General features: G+C 35.0%; 1 protein-coding gene across 1 annotated transcript in view; it reads right to left on the bottom strand.

Annotated features, from left to right (window-relative positions):
• Positions 1 to 16,268, bottom strand: part of nomo (nodal modulator) — a 47,755-nt gene that overhangs the window by 25,659 nt on the left and 5,828 nt on the right. Inside the window, exons 6-14 of the mRNA XM_087256936.1 lie at positions 14,158 to 14,230; positions 13,836 to 13,988; positions 11,718 to 11,855; positions 11,507 to 11,596; positions 9,087 to 9,192; positions 8,801 to 8,951; positions 4,804 to 4,981; positions 2,840 to 2,981; positions 2,621 to 2,752 (exon numbers count right to left, since the gene is read on the bottom strand). Of these exons, the coding sequence (XP_087113062.1) occupies positions 2,621 to 2,752; positions 2,840 to 2,981; positions 4,804 to 4,981; positions 8,801 to 8,951; positions 9,087 to 9,192; positions 11,507 to 11,596; positions 11,718 to 11,855; positions 13,836 to 13,988; positions 14,158 to 14,230 (1,163 nt within the window). The remainder of the gene's footprint in view (positions 1 to 2,620; positions 2,753 to 2,839; positions 2,982 to 4,803; positions 4,982 to 8,800; positions 8,952 to 9,086; positions 9,193 to 11,506; positions 11,597 to 11,717; positions 11,856 to 13,835; positions 13,989 to 14,157; positions 14,231 to 16,268) is intronic.

Consider the following 16,268-nt stretch of genomic DNA (forward strand, 5'->3'; position numbering starts at 1 on the left):
ACACTTGAAGTCAGAATTATTTGCCCTCCTGAATATTAGCAACCCTTTTCCTCCCAATTTCTGTTTCATGGAAAGAAGTTTTTTTTATTATTATTATTTCTGAACATAATAGTTTTAATATCTCATTTCTAATAGCTGATTTCTTTTATCTTTGCTATGATGACAGTACATAATATTTTACTAGATATTTTTTTTTTAAATACAAGCATTCTGATTAAAGTGCAGTTCAAAGGCTTAATTAGGGTAATAAGGCAAGTCATTGTATAACAGTAGTTTATTCTGCAGACAATCAAAAATATTTATTGCTTAAGGGGGCTAATAATATTGACCTTAAATTAAATATTTAAACCTGCTTTTATTTTAGCTAAAATAAAACAAATAAGCCTAGAAGAAAAAATATTATAGGAAATACTGTTAAAATTCCTTGTTCTGTTAAACATAATTTGGGAAATACGTATATAAAAAAAAATTCTCAGGAGAGCTAATAATTTTGACTTTAACTGATAATCATTTTGAATAATCGTGATTACAACTATGACCAAAATAATCGTGATTATGATTAAGTACCAAATATATATATATATATATATATATATATATATATATATATATATATATATATATATATATACAGTACATATGTGTGTGCGTGCGTGTGTATTTAAATGGTGGGGGCTCCAATGTTTGTATATGTTCCTGGGGGGGGGCCCTAAGAAAAAGGTTGGGAACCACTGATTTAAAGGATATGCAAGACTTACTTGATTTTAAAGAGATACTGATTATTTTCTATTTTTAATGTTAAAAACATTAAAAATAATTTATTTTGTTTCCAAAAGTGAGTTATTTATTTTCACATTTTTTTAAGAAAAATTTGTTTTAGGCAATGTGTGTTTTAATTTCAGTTGTTTAACATTGATGTTCAATAAGTAATCATAGATAACAGATTTGTGTTTCCTTCAATTCCTTTAAAATCAAGTAATGCACCCATCATTCAGAAATCTCTCACTAGTAATATGTGAGAATTTTTGTTGTACAAAACCTGTCAGTGAACTATGAGGGCAAAAAAATTTAATAATGGCTTATTAATAATAATAGAGTTGTTCAATTAATCGAGATTTAGATTTTACACCAAAATCGCCAGCCCTACATATACATTTATATTTTATATCTAAATATTAAAACATTTTCTCAAATATATGCATGCATGCGTATTTACAGTGCATCCCGAAAGCATTCATAGCGCTTCACTTTTTCCACATTTTGTTACAGCATTATTCCAAAATGGATTAAATTCCTTTATTTCTCCAAAATTCTACGAACAATACCTCATAATGACAATGTGAAAAAAGATTTTTTGAAATTGTTGCAAATAAAAAAAAAATTTAATAAATAAAAAATATCACATGTATTTTGGTGGTGTGCTAGATCGTTGTCCAGCTGGAAGATGAACCGTCGCTCTAATCTGAGATCAAGAGCACTCTAAAGCAGATTTCATTTAGGATGTCTCTGAACATTGCTGCATTCATCTTTCCATCTATCCTGACTAGTCTTCCACATCATGCTGCTGAAAAAAATCCCTACAGCATGATGCTGCCACCACAATGCTTCACTGTAGATGGTATTAGCCTGGGGATGAGCAGTGCCTGGTTTCTCCAAACGTACCATCTGGCATTCACTCCAAAGAGTTCAATTTTAGTCTCCTCAGACTAGAGAATTCTGTTTCTTATGGTCTGAGAGTCCTTCAGATGCCTTTTGGAAAATTCCAGGCGGGGAGTGGCTTTCGTCTGGCTGCTCTACCATACAGGCCTGATTGGTAGATTAGTGCACACATGGTTGTCCTTCTATAAGGTTCTTCTCTCTCCAAAGAAGAACACTGGAGCTCAGACAGAGTGACCGTCAGGTTATTGATCACCTCCCTGACTAAGGCCCTTCTTAACCAGTCACTCAGCTTAGATGGCCGGCCAGTTCTAGGAAGAATCCTGGTGATTCCAAACATCTTTCTCTTACGGATGATGGAGGCCACTGTGCTCATTGGAACTTTCCGGAGCAGCAATAACATTTCTGTAACCTTCCCCAGCCTTGTGCCTTGAGAAAATGCTGTCTCGGAGGTCTACAGACAATTCCTTGTTCTTAGTGCTTGGTTTGTGCTTTGACATGCACTATCAACCCTGGGACCTTATATAGACAGGTGCATGCCTTTTTAAATCATGTCCAATCACTTGAATTTACCACAGGTGAACTCCAATTCAGCTGCTGAAACATCTCAAGAACGATATAAAAATGGAAACAGAATGTAGCTGAGCTCAATTTAGAGCTTCATGGCAAAGGCTGTGAATACTTTCAAAAAATCTTTTTTCACACTGTCATTATGGGGTATTGTGTGTAGAATTTTGAGGAAATAAATGAATTTAATCCATTTTGGAATAAGGTTGTAACATAAAAATACGGGAAAAAATGAGGAAAAAGTAAAGCGCTATGAATACTTTCCTATTTTTTGATACGAAAAGATAAAATCATGCACTGCTTGCAAACCTTTGAATGTTTATATACAGATTTACCATCATAACGATTAAAATCTATATTGCTCATTAAGATCAAAACATGTCAAACCAGTGCTTACCTTTGTACTTGCCAGGCAGCACATTACCAAAAGTAAAGGTAAGGGTTTCACTGCTTCCAGACAACTGGAAGTTCTGCCTTTCTCCCTGTCTGCTTACAGGCTGAAGGCTCACGGTCAGATCTCCACAAGCCACTGATGGTACAATTCAATCAATAAGCCAAGGACAGGAAACACATGCATCTAATCAAATTTGACATAGAAAAAAACAATCTCTCTAACCAAGACAGGATACAGAGCCAGAAACAGATGCTATGAACTGAGTGAAGAGAAGGTCAGTGACGGGACGATCCACCAGTGAGATATCCAGAGAGTGTGGCTGAAGAGCAAGCCCAGCCTTCACCTCACTTTCAGGGAGAGTCACCTGCAAGAAGAAACACAACTTTCGTAAATTAACTTACGACAACACTCATTTTAAAGTGAAATGCTGTAATAACTATAAATATACAGTGCTGAAACACTAGTGGTGAAACAGATCACAAATCTCACAGTTCGGATTACATTATGGTTTTTTAGTCATGGATCGAACCATTTTTCGAATCAGTCAAAGAGGATGAGACAAATATAATTTACTTTCCATTTATTAAAAAACAGCACTGTAGGAAACTTTTGGTTTTAACAAACAGAACTTACAACCTGTAATAATATTAATAATAAAATGAAGAAATAATCAGCTGAATAAAAATAAACTGTAAAATAGTCAGTACTGAATTCACTGTTACTACTATTGTTGCTGATGACGCTGAATGTAGAAATCTAACATTATAACTTGTGCAACCCTTATTTATTTTTTTAATCTCATTTTTAATAAATGATTCAGTTATTCCCTCATAAAACTTGATGTTTCACTGCTATATGTGCCATTTTTGAAGAATTATTCAGTGGTTTATATTTGATGGCTGGTTGTCGCCACCTATTGGTTAAATAATGTAACTGCTGCCTACAACTTTCATTTTTGAGCATATTTGCTGGTGATTTTAATCTTTATCATAAATATCAGTGGTTTTATCTATAAACTATAAACAAGGATATCCCAGTACTTCCGTGTTATTTACTCCATAACTTCAGTAACTTCATATCAACCTCAAAAAACTAAAGACTGAATCTCTTTCTTGATTTTTGAATTTTTTAAACAGATTTGAAAGCAGCGATTCAAAGAATTAATAAACATGCAAATCACCATTATTTGTAATTTATGTTGTGTGGTTGTATAGATGGAGCTGCACTGTGGTGCAGTGGGGAGCGCTGTCACTACACAGCAAAAAGGTCGCCGGTTTAAGCCTAGGCTGGGTCAGTTGGCATTTCTGTGTGGAGTTTACATGTTCTCCCCTTGTTTGTGTGGGTTTCCTCCGGGTGCTCAGTTTTCCCCCACAAGTCCAAAGACATGTGGTATAGGTGAATTGGGTAAGCTAAATTGGCTATAGTGTATGTGTGTGTGAATAAAAGTGTATGGGTGTTTCCCAGTGATGGGTTGCAGCTGGAAGGGCATCTGCTGTATAAAACATATGCTGGATAACTTGTTATTATATTATATATTATATTTTACAGGAAAGCCTAAATGTTTTCATACATGTGGGTTAATTGATACAAGAGGCGATCTCTCTACGAGCGTTACATATTTAGGATTAATCTACAAGTACAATAAATGTATTAGTCCCTGGGTCACGTGTTCCGACCCGAGGGTTGTGATCCGTATGAATCACAGATCAGCCATGATCCATTACACCCTTACCCCTCACAAATCTATCTTTTAAATTTATATTTTCTATAGGATGATTTACAGTTAAAGTTAGTAATTGATGTTAAACAGTATTGAAGCCAAATCTGGAGCTATTCTAACAAAAAAAACTTAAGGTCACAGTCTAAAAATTAGTACACCTTAATTTAAATGTTAAGGACAAAAAATTTAAACAAATAAAAAAAACAAAATTCAAGAGAAACAAAAGTATAGATACAACAACTGTTGAAATTTTGTAGTTTGTTTTGCAATATTTTATTTATATTTTTAATGTAAATTAATTCTCTTTCTGTTTCTAAAGTGTTTGGTGACTATTTTTTTATATCTATTTAGTACATCTGTTTTGCCCCCCAAAAAACATAACCTTCATTCACTGAGAAATGGATCAATATAATTATTTTCAACATGGAGTGTACTCATTTAGGCTGAGCACTGTACTTCTCTTTACCTGCACACTGTAGTCTCCTGGTTTAACCTGAAAACAGAACGCTCCATGACTGTCACTTTCCACAGTCCGGAAAAATCCCTGATCCTGCCTCTGAGCCGAAAGTGTAACTTTGTAGCGTCCAAGCTGTTTAACAGTCTCTGGAAGACGGGTGACGGAGATGTGACCACAAACACTAAACCTAAAAATGAAACAGTTGGGAAAAGGTTTAGAACAATCTGATGAAACCAGAAGACTTAAACTAGAGTATGTCTGTAAAGCAGTTTCCATTCATTTTCCTTAATGATTTAATACTACAAAAGGTTAAGTTACAGTAAACTGAATCCATAATTAATGCATAATAATGCAGAAGACTTTAATTTAATAGGAACATTTTATTCTGTTATTTATAATTGCATGTTAGTTTTAAAGATATACTTAAGCTAGAGTGCTATAACACAGTGACAAAACTTGCTTGTAGAAGATATAAACATACAAAGCTTGCAGTTTGTCACTCTTATCTAAATAGATAAAACATTTTTCACATCACTTCCTAATACGGTTTCTGATCAAATTTTGACCAATAAAATACTCCCTATTATCTGACATGCCCCGCCCCCTTCAAGAAACTTTTCGTCTCACTGGCAGAGCTGTGATAAAACAGAACTCTATTGGATTTTAAAGGGGAGGAGCTACATTATGCACCGCCCTCTCTTTGTGTTAAAATTAGGTCAAACAATGAAAAAAATGGGACCTTTAAACATTTTAACAGTCGACAATAACAGAGTTGAGATTTTCCACCATTTTGTGCTTTTGCTCAAGATGCTAAGCTCAACTCAAATAAACGAGGTATGCCTTAAACAGAATTTGATACATTTTTATTTAGCTTAGGTAAATGAGAAATAAATGGAACTATTACAATAACAAGTGGACTAAACGTATAAATAAAACTCACTACTGGTATATCCTAAACATTTTGTACAAAAGAATGTGAGAAGAATAATGACCTGCCTTAATGCCTTTTAGTGTTTCCCACCAGAAGAAGTGATACCACTTAGGGTAAGTCACATGCTTTTTCTATCAGTGCTTTAAAGATTATTCTGCATTTTTTTTAACTAATTAACCAGTATAGGTACAGAGACAAAATTTATTTTTCCATATTTGAAATTACAACTAATACAGAAAATAGATGTTTCATCCAAATGTTTGTTAACCAACTACACTCAAATCTATTGCAAGATGTTTTATCAATGGATAAGCTCAGAAGTCTAGATTCCTCCAAAGATAGTGATGATACAGTGAAGGACTCGGACACAAATATTAAGTAAGTATAATAAAAGATTGTATTGCAACCATTCCACAGAAATAGAAAATAAAAACTAATTAAAAAAAACAATTTCTAGGTTTTTGTCCACTTATATGATGATCTCAACCTTGTTTACACTTTCAAAGAACACTTTTGTTTCCTCCACAGGGTTTTATGGCAGTATCACTGGTAAGGTAAGTTAACATTATGTGATTCTTATGTTGTTCTTTTTTTAAGAGCTCCTATTATATTTTGGTTACTATTATAAATATTCAATGTTCAGAGATGCTCTTCTGCATACCTCGGTTGTAACAAGTGGTTATTTGAGTTACTGTTGCTTTTTTTTTTTTATAATTAATTTTAAGGGGTTTTTCACCTTTATTAAGATAGGACAGTGGAGATTTTACAGACAGGAACGTGTGGGGAGCAGAGATAGGGGAAGGATCGGCAAAGAACCTCAAGTCGAGAATCGTGCTCGGGTCGCCGTGAGCACCTTGATGCTTTGTTGACGCACAAGTCACTAGGCTATTGGTGCCGACTACTGTTGCCTTTCTATCAGCTTAAACCCTTCTGGCCATTCTCCTTTGACCTCTGGCATCAACAAGGCATTTGCGCCCACAGAACTGCCGCTTACTGGACATTTTCTCTTTTGTACCATTCTCTGCAAACCCTAAAGATGATTGTCTGTGAAAATCCCAGTAATTCAAAGTCACTTAAACCACCTTTACCTTGACCTTGTCTACAGGCCTTAATGCATTGAGTTGCTGCCATGTGATTGAATAATTAGAAAATTGCATTAATGAGCAGTTGGACACGTGTACTTAATAAAGTGGCCTGTAAGTGTCTACTTTAAAAGGCAAAAGCTGAGTCCCAAATGGCACACTATACACTCTGCACTCATGCACTATGTACTTATTCACTTACACACTCAACAGGATAGTATATGTATGTAGTGTCGTCCCAAATGGAACACTAATGTTTTTTACTAAGCGGAAATTCAAACCGTTTCCCTGATGACGTTTGACGGTTGCTAAATCAGTGAAATAAACGACCGAATTGTCAAATAATACCTGCCGTGAGTATAACCACATTCACCATCGGGAGGCGCTATAATCACTCTCCAAGGAGAATTTTGCTTTCACCATCTAAAATAAAGTTATCCAACATGTGTGCCTGATAGCTCCGCCCCTTCCGCTACGTGAGCAAACCTGCGGTCATTGAGTGTGTGAGGTGTCCATCATTACACACTTCATTTTAGCAGCTGAATGAGTGCATCATCCGGGTAATTAAAGTGCACTTATTATTTTTAGAGTTTTCAGTGTGAACACACTACTTACACTATTTATACTACAAAATGGCGTAGAATAGTGCACAAGTATGCGATTTGGGACGCAGCTAAACACTGTCAAAAAAATAAGTATAGTGGGAGTTTTTAAGGTTAGTATTTACAAGACTAAATTAAAATACTTTAAGGACAAAACATTTTTAGATAACTTGATATAATTTGGGGTTTTATTCAAAATAGTTTCATGCAATTTTTTTTAAATATAATAAATTATTTATCTAGGACCGACATTTCCAAACTCGGGCCCGTAGGCCAAAGATGGCCTATGGTAACCTTTGATTTGGCTACTCTATCTGAGAAAAGGGAGAATGGTGGGGATTGTTTAGGTATTGTCATTTCAAATTTAATGTAACATTTTAATTGTTTGTTTTACTGTTAAAGCTTCAAAAAAGCTAACTAAAATTTAAATGCTGTAGTTTAGTTTAAAATGCACACAATGTCACCCGTTGGATTAAGGACAATGCAGAGACTTTGGTGAGCAAATCAAGGCAAAGGCAGATTCTGCCTGATGTGTGTATTTAGCATTCAACTCCACTCTGTTATAAATGTGAAAGTTTACGTTTTTATTGCAATAAGTTATAATTAAAAAGTAATACTGTATTTGTTAACACTATCCAAAGCAATGTTTTCTACTTATTTTTAAATATTATGTAATGTAAAATAGTTTGGTATGTGTATCTTTGCCCATGGCTCTCAATGATATTTGGTTTTTGGCCTTTCATACAAAAAAATTTGAGCACCCCTGATGTAGGAGATGTAAAATAAAAATTATATTTATGAATTAAGTTTTCAATGATAGATTTTATTATTTAGTTAATATTAAGTAAAACAAAAGGTAAACAGGCCCTAAAACTTTTTTATTATTATTAAAATGAATTATTATTATTTACTTAATATTTCCAATTATTTATTTTTAATTTAGTTAATATTAAGTAAAATAAATCCAAGGTTCTAAAATATTATCTGCGTATCTACTTTAAACCACTTCTAGAGGTAGTCAAAAACACATTTTATTGGATTGCTTTCACTTTAAACCCTAATGTAAGCAAATGTGTTCAACCAGCCACAATGCACCACTTTTTGTTTGTCTACTAACCTAACAAAGGACTATTACAGGATGTTTGCACCATATCAGGGTATTCATATTTCGCCATGTTGTAACAAATTAGACTAATTTAGCTTGAAATAACAGCCATTTACATAGTATTAACTCATTTGCTTCACCAATCACATTTGTTTGCTTCATCATAAATAGACACAAGAAAGACATTTAAACTATGTTAAAATCAGACATTGACATCAGCATTAAAAATCTCTATATCTCTATATATCATCTTCCACTGGATTTCATGTAATGTATGCATACTCACCCTGCAGTGATGATATCTGGCAGCTGAGGCGTGCTGGGAGCAATCTTCACAGTGACTGGTTCAAAGAACATAAGCTCCTTGTGTGTGTTAATAGTGTAAGTGCCTGTGGTCATATTCTCCAATCGGAAAGAACCATCTTCTTTAGTTTCCACTGTGAAAGAGACCAAGAAAGTATAAATGCAAATCAAGTTAATGTGTTAAATTAGCATACATTTGTTAATTAAGCATGAAATCTTGGCTACTTAGGTTGTTTAATTATATTATTCAGGCGTATTATCACAGGTACCTTTAATCTGGTTGTTAAGTGTAACTACAGCATCTGCAACTCCCTCTCCATCGAGGCCATTCAGAACTCTGCCCATCACAGAGAATCCCATGACCCGGAAAACAGGCTGAGAAACAAAATGGGAATAACTGGTTAAAAAAACTGATTTAACTGATTTGGCTTCTTTTCTTTGAATTATTTTTTTTAAACACGACATGTGTAAAGTATACAATCAAAACAATAAATCCTAGTCTATAAATGGGTATAATAAGTCCTCATCAGGCATAATCAATATTTTTCCAGGCTCTCCACAAGGCTGTGTACTTTCTCTTGTTTTTATTTTCATATTATATACAAGTGATTGTCAGAATACGCATAAAAAAGGTATCTGGTTAAATATGGTTATTAGATCTGAATGTGTCAAAACTAAAGAAATGCTCATTAAATTTGGTAAAAAAAAAAAAATTCAACACTTCTCTCCAAAGGGTGGTCATAAATAACACAAAGATTGGGGAAGAATATAGCTACCTATGAACCATCATTGACAACAGGCTGAAATTTGACCAAAATACATGTGCAATTATTAATAAGGCTCATGACAAATTTTTTAATTCTTGGCTCTTTTTTCACTGTTTTAGACTCTGTTTACACTAATTTAGTTTTAAAACACAAGTTTTGCTATGGTTACACCATCCGTCCGCACTATGCCAGAGTTTTTGAGCACCGAAAACAGATCGGTTTGAAAACGCTGATGAGGCAGTTTTTGTTTTAAAACGCTGCTGCTCCTTGTTAGTGTGAATGGGGAAAAACGGAGACATCTGAAAACGGAGGCATCTGTTTGGGGCTTTTTCCTCAATATTAAGTAGCCTACACATAGTTTATTCTTCCATCCTCTTCTTGTAAATTCAGACTTCGCAAGTTTTATATGGAAAACAAACTACCGAGGACACGCCGGGTAAATCTTCAAGCGGAACAGTGTACTTTATAACCTTATTCGCATCACCCTGGCTACATTTTTTACTTTTTTTGGCAATAAAATGAAAACATGATATAAGGAACAGTCTATTTACATTTTAATATTAGCAACTTAACAGACACCGTCGTGTAGCTACATATTTGTATGACCATCATCTTTCTTTATGAACTTTATTCATAATTATAACAAAACGAAGCCTATAACATAACTGCTTCCATTCATTTTTATAAAAAAATACGAAACATACCCTCTTTTGCTGAAAATCAGTTTTAATCATACCAGCCAACACTCCCGTTTTTCCCGGGAGTCTCCTGTACTTCACACCCATCTCCCGCCACCCTCCCGTTTTGTTATTTCTCCCAGAAAACTCCTGTAATTTTTCCCGCTGACTGCCTGGAGCTCAGATGAGCACATACACTGCAGTGTATGCCAGAGTGTGTGTGTGTGTGTGTGTGTGTGTGTGTGTGTGTAGTTACATGATGTGCATTTTTTAGTAGTATAGTGAGGACGCTAGATGACGCAGAAACGCTAGGTGAAACGTCAGTGTGGACTCGGATCGTTTCATTCTAAAACAAAAACGTATTAGTGTAAACGGGGTCTAAGAGTTACAACTACCATCTTCAACACATTGTTAATTTGTGCTCAAAAATTCAGTGAGTTTCCAATTCGAAGTCTTGCATCCTATTATGAACAGCAGGTGTTGAGGACGGCATATAAAACTTTAAAGGACAGCACGCATCCTTTAAATTATTATTTTAAGAACATGCCCCTTGGTTAACGTCTAAGGCAGGGGTGGCCAATCCTGTTCCTGAAGATCTACCTTCCAGCAGATTTCAGTTGCAACCCTTATCAAACACACCTGTCTGCAATTATCAAGTGGATTTCAGGTCCTAATTAATTGGTTCAGGTGGGTTTGATCAAAGTAAGAGCTAAACTGTACAGGAAGGTAGATCTCCAGGAACAGGATTGAGCACTCCTGGTCTAAGGTCAATTAGATGTTCCACACATCATTATGAATTTACTTTTGTGCCTGAATAAATCTGGGTATGTAATAGATGTAGTTGATTGATACTTTATTATTATAGACCCTTTTCACATTTTCGGGTTTCCCAGTAGCAGAGGTCATCATAGTCGTGTAAACTTAGAGCAAAGAGAATGGTAGAGTAAAACAAATTGTGTGAGACTGATAATGGCAGTAATTAAAAACTCTTGTGAAAAGGGTCCATTATTATTATTAATTTATTACATTTGTATTTAGACTTATTTAATATTTTATTTTATTTTTGTGTGTGTGTGTGTGTGTGTGTGTATTTGTGTAATTGGTGTTAAGGTGTTTAAGGGTGTCAGTTGTGTTGTAGGTGAAGCACCATACATGTCAGAATAAATGACCACTGAGGGATTATAAAAGCTTTAAACTACACTAAATAAATGTGTCAGAACACAAACAGCGAGTACAGAAACTCACCTCCAGTGTTAAACTGCTGTGTTCAACTTTGAAGTCCATTCGAGAAGGAGCAACATCAAAGGTGATTCTCTCACCTCGGTAATATGGAACCTACAATTCAAGAAGTGACAAAAACATTAAAAAAACAGTAACTTGTGATTTATTACTACATATTATTTAGAATAGGTATGCTGACATTAAACGTAAAAATCACTTTTTCAAAAATTCTTACCACAGTGTATTCTCCACTGGGAAGGCAGGGAAATGAGAAAGTGCCATCCTCGCGAGACTGCGAACTGCAGAGATACACAAGGGAGGCATCGCCAACTAAAGCCCCATCAACAGGAGCCACAGCACAGCCACTGATATCCTGGAGGAGTATCAATTTATTCAGATCAAGTCATAACAAATAGCATATGAAAAGTCTGTTCACATTTGTGAAAACTAGGGCTGCATGATATTGGAAAAAACTGACATAGCAATATTAATATAATTTCACAAGAATGAAACAATGAAATAATTGTATCTGGAAAGAATTCATAATGTTACATAGATTATGAAGATTTTGTAGGGAGTGCAAAAGGAGTGCGTCTATAAAATATAATAAACAAATTACAAGCATAACTAAATTCAATAGAACAGAGCAGTGGTGTAAAGTAAATAATTACAAATACTCAAATTACAGTAATTAAGTAGTTTTTCTCAGGAATTGTAATTTACCAATTAATTTTAAAAATGTGAACTTTTACTTTCCCTCGAGTACATTTTTAGTGCAGTATCGGTACTTTTACTCCACTCCTTTCCTTCAACCTGCGGTCGCTGCTTTATTTTTTCATGTCTGTGGGGATTAGAAAAATCAGTCCTGTGATTCCTGTCCAATCAAATCGCACATAGAAGGTAAATCGCATCATAATGAACTACCTCAAGACGATTTTTAATTGCAGCAAACTGTCTGGAAGCATTAAAAATGTCCAAGAAGACATCCAAAATCTTTACACGCATTAACCCAGAGACTGTTTAGATGCACGTAACTGATGAAAAAATGATGGATGTTTACTGTATGATGACCGAAATGGCCTTAAACACCCAGCAGGCACAAGACGTCAATGTGACGTCAGATTGACGTAGTACCCCAGTGTCGTGGGGATGTTGCATTTTCTTTGGAAATGAAATCGGGTTGATGTCAGAACTCAACATCAGACCAACATCAATGTCCAACAGCTAACCTAAAACCAACCTAATATCAACGTCTAATGATGTTACAGCTTGACATTGTGCGGCGTTACCACTATGACATCTATCAGACGTTGGATTTTGGTTGCTCTACCTGATAAATAAATGTCAGTATTTGACGTCAACATGACGTTGGTTTAAGATGTTGGCTCGATGATGAATTTTGGTCACTTTCTAACAACCTGAAATTGACCAAATATCAATGTCATTCGACATCGTTATTGGACATCAAAATAACATTGTCCTTAGACACTGGCTAGACATTGAATTTTGGTCAACTGACATCAGAACCTAAATCTAACCTTATATTAACGTCTTATGACGTTGTGTGCCTGCTGTGCAATAACTCGATGCACTACAGAATGTGACGTTTACACACACATGCTTTTTACAGAGTAATACTCATTACTCTTAAATACTTTTGAAAGGGCTACTTTTTACTCATACTTTGAGTAATATTTACAACAGAGAGTTTTACTCTACTTGCACTACATTTTTAGGCAAGTAATGGTACTTTTACTTGAGTATGATTTTTCAGTACTCTTTCCACCACTGCAACAGAGATACAAATGAAATAGAGAGTGTTGTCTGGTTTTCTGGATATTCTAACAGTATTAAAGTCAAATGTCAAATAAAAAGCAATGTAATCAAAAGTAAAATAACACGGTGTAGTCTTCATTGTAATAATAAATACAATTAATCTTTGTTTTAAACATTTGTGCTCCAATAAATTTTAATTAAATTAAATAAGTTTAAATTAACCTGAAAGCTTGTACAGTCACAGGCCTTAAAAGTAATATTATGACTCAAGAAATTTAAGTTCTTCCACTCTAATATCCATTTCCTGGCTAATTATAATCACAACTCAACATCGTAGATTTAGCGATGTGCCTATTGCAGACTCAGTCATAGCGATATTGATGCTAAAACAATATAACATGCAGCCCTAATAAACACGTAATCATATTATGGACTAAAATCCATATGTGGTTGGCCCATTCGGACATAGCGATATTGATGCTGAAACAATATAATGTGCAGCCCTAGTGAACACATTATCATATTATGAACTGGAATCCATATGTGGTTGGGTTATGAATCTAATAAACCCATTTACCTCCTTCGTTACACTGGCAGAGTAAAGGAGGAAACTGACTCCTTTCATGGGTTCGCTATCGCTCTGCACCTCTCCAGAGACATCATAGCCCTTCACCACCAGTGGAGCTGCGGCAGGAGCGTTTTCATTCGACACAACCACAGCGGTTGAGCTCTGGAACGGGATCAAATTACTAAACCAACAGGGTTTGCATTGCATTTAGATTTAAATATGACATTCTGACCTAAAGATGATGTGATGACAAACAGAAAATGTAGTTGCTTGGACATTTTCATTCAGGTGTTGCTGACCTTGTCAACAAGTCAGTTTGTTATATATATACCTGCTCTAGGGTCCATGAAGAATGTGAAGCAGTGATGTCATAACTTCCTGGAAGCACCTTGAGGAAAGTATACCTGTAAAAGTGTAATATAGATAGAATATGGTGTTATATCCAGAGATGGGAAGTAACAAACTACAAACAGTTCATTACTGTACTTATGTAGATTTTTCTGGTATCAATACTTTACTCCACTAGTTTTTTTGGACAACTTTTTACTTTTACTCCATACATTTTTACACAAATATTTGTATTTTCTACTACTTTTTTTTACATTTTTAAAATCAAGCACGTAACTTTCGTTTTCATGTGTTTGGTGGCGCCACCTATATTACTTCTTGTCATTGCGCAATTTTTTAAACTCAACTATAAAATTCAATATATTTTGGACAGATTTCAGTGTAAAAGTAATACATTATTTAAAAAGATATACAGGCCCACCAAATTATTTTTCAAGTGTATGAACATGTATGGCAGCTGTTGTTTTTTATCAAACAGCCACAAAACTACATGCTGAATGCTGCGAGTTTGCGTCAGGATGATGATACATAGGCCGACTTTTTGAGCAGTGTGGTCGGGCAATATTGCATGGTTGGATGCTGCTAGGCTACGTTCATAAAGTTTTGCAACAAACATTTTATATTCAAATTTGAAACGTAAGTTATTTTATATGAATGGATCAACAGGATGTGTGGTCTAGTTACTTAACTAGCTCACTCACTATCTTTCAGCTTAGTCCCTGATTTATCAGTGGTCACCACAGTGGAATGAACCATCAATTATTCTAGCATATTTTTTACGCAGTGAATGCCCTTCCAGCCACAACCCAGTACTGAGAAACACCCATACACTCTCGCATTCACACATGCACTTATACACTAGGGCTAGTTTAGTTTATCTATGCACCCATACTGAATGTCTTTGGACTGTAGGGAAAAAAGGATATTTACCTACCTAGTGAAACTAAAACATGTAGGGCCCTATCATACACCCGGCACAATGCGGCGTAAGGCGTGACGCAATAGTTGTTTGCTAGTTTCAGCTTGGCAGAAGAGTCGTTTTGACATTTTGCGCCACGCTGTTTAAATAGCAAATGCATTTGCACTGATGTGCGCCCATAGGTGATCTGGTCTAAAAAAGAAGGTGATTGAAGCACATTGCTGGCACGTTGCTATTTTCAGGAACTTAAATAGAAGGTTCAAATAGATCAGATCAAAGCTGGTCTAGTTGTGCGCCTCGCTTACACATTGTTTAATACAGACAGGACGTAGAGCAATACGCAAATATCTTTACATATGAAAAAGAATTATATATAGGATATAATAAAGATATATAATTTATCTTGGGGGGCTTTTTCAATTTATTCATAACAATTTGCTTTTGTATAATGTTATTATTATTAGCAGTATTATTTATTATATGCACATGTATATTTGTTTGATTAAAAACAAGCTTAGATTTGCCCACCTTCCAGGTTTTAGACCATATGGGGCACAGCATGTGTATTTGGATATAACTCAGTTGTTTGAACACACTTTGTTATTATTGTTCAGTTATTTGTTTGTTGGAATTTAGAACTGAATTTAGAAATAGTTTTGAAACAAATCTTTGCGCTTAACAAACAGAATTAAATATTTATAGGTTAATTGATGTCTGTGCGTACAAGGTTTCCCTATCCAAGAGCGAAAGTAGATAACGAGGAGGCTTTATCTCTCATTCTCACACTGCAGATGCGCTGTTTTCTTGCTAGTGAAATGCTCAGTTTTTCCACTAACAAAGTCCGTCCTGTAAATAGCGAATGCGCTTATGGCGCAACGCAACTGACTCTTAAACGGAATGGAAGATGAGACTCTGATTGGTTTATTCTCAAAACATACCTATAACTCATTTAGAAAATAAGCTCAACCCTTTTAGACTATGCGCCACGGCGCAAAGCAGATTTTTCCGTCCTTAAATTATCAAAAGTGCATACCGACACGCCCTAATTGCTTTTGCGCTCTGCGCTTTGCGCATGGATCATCAAAATAGAGGCTGTAGTAGTAACGGGTACTTTTTACTTAAGTACATTTTTGATGCCATACTTTTTTACTTTTACTTGACTACAAATGTGTAGT

This window comes from Danio rerio, chromosome 6, assembly GCF_052040795.2.
Source record: "Danio rerio strain M-AB ecotype USA chromosome 6, GRCz13ab, whole genome shotgun sequence".
NCBI classification, from domain to species: Eukaryota; Metazoa; Chordata; class Actinopteri; order Cypriniformes; family Danionidae; genus Danio; species Danio rerio.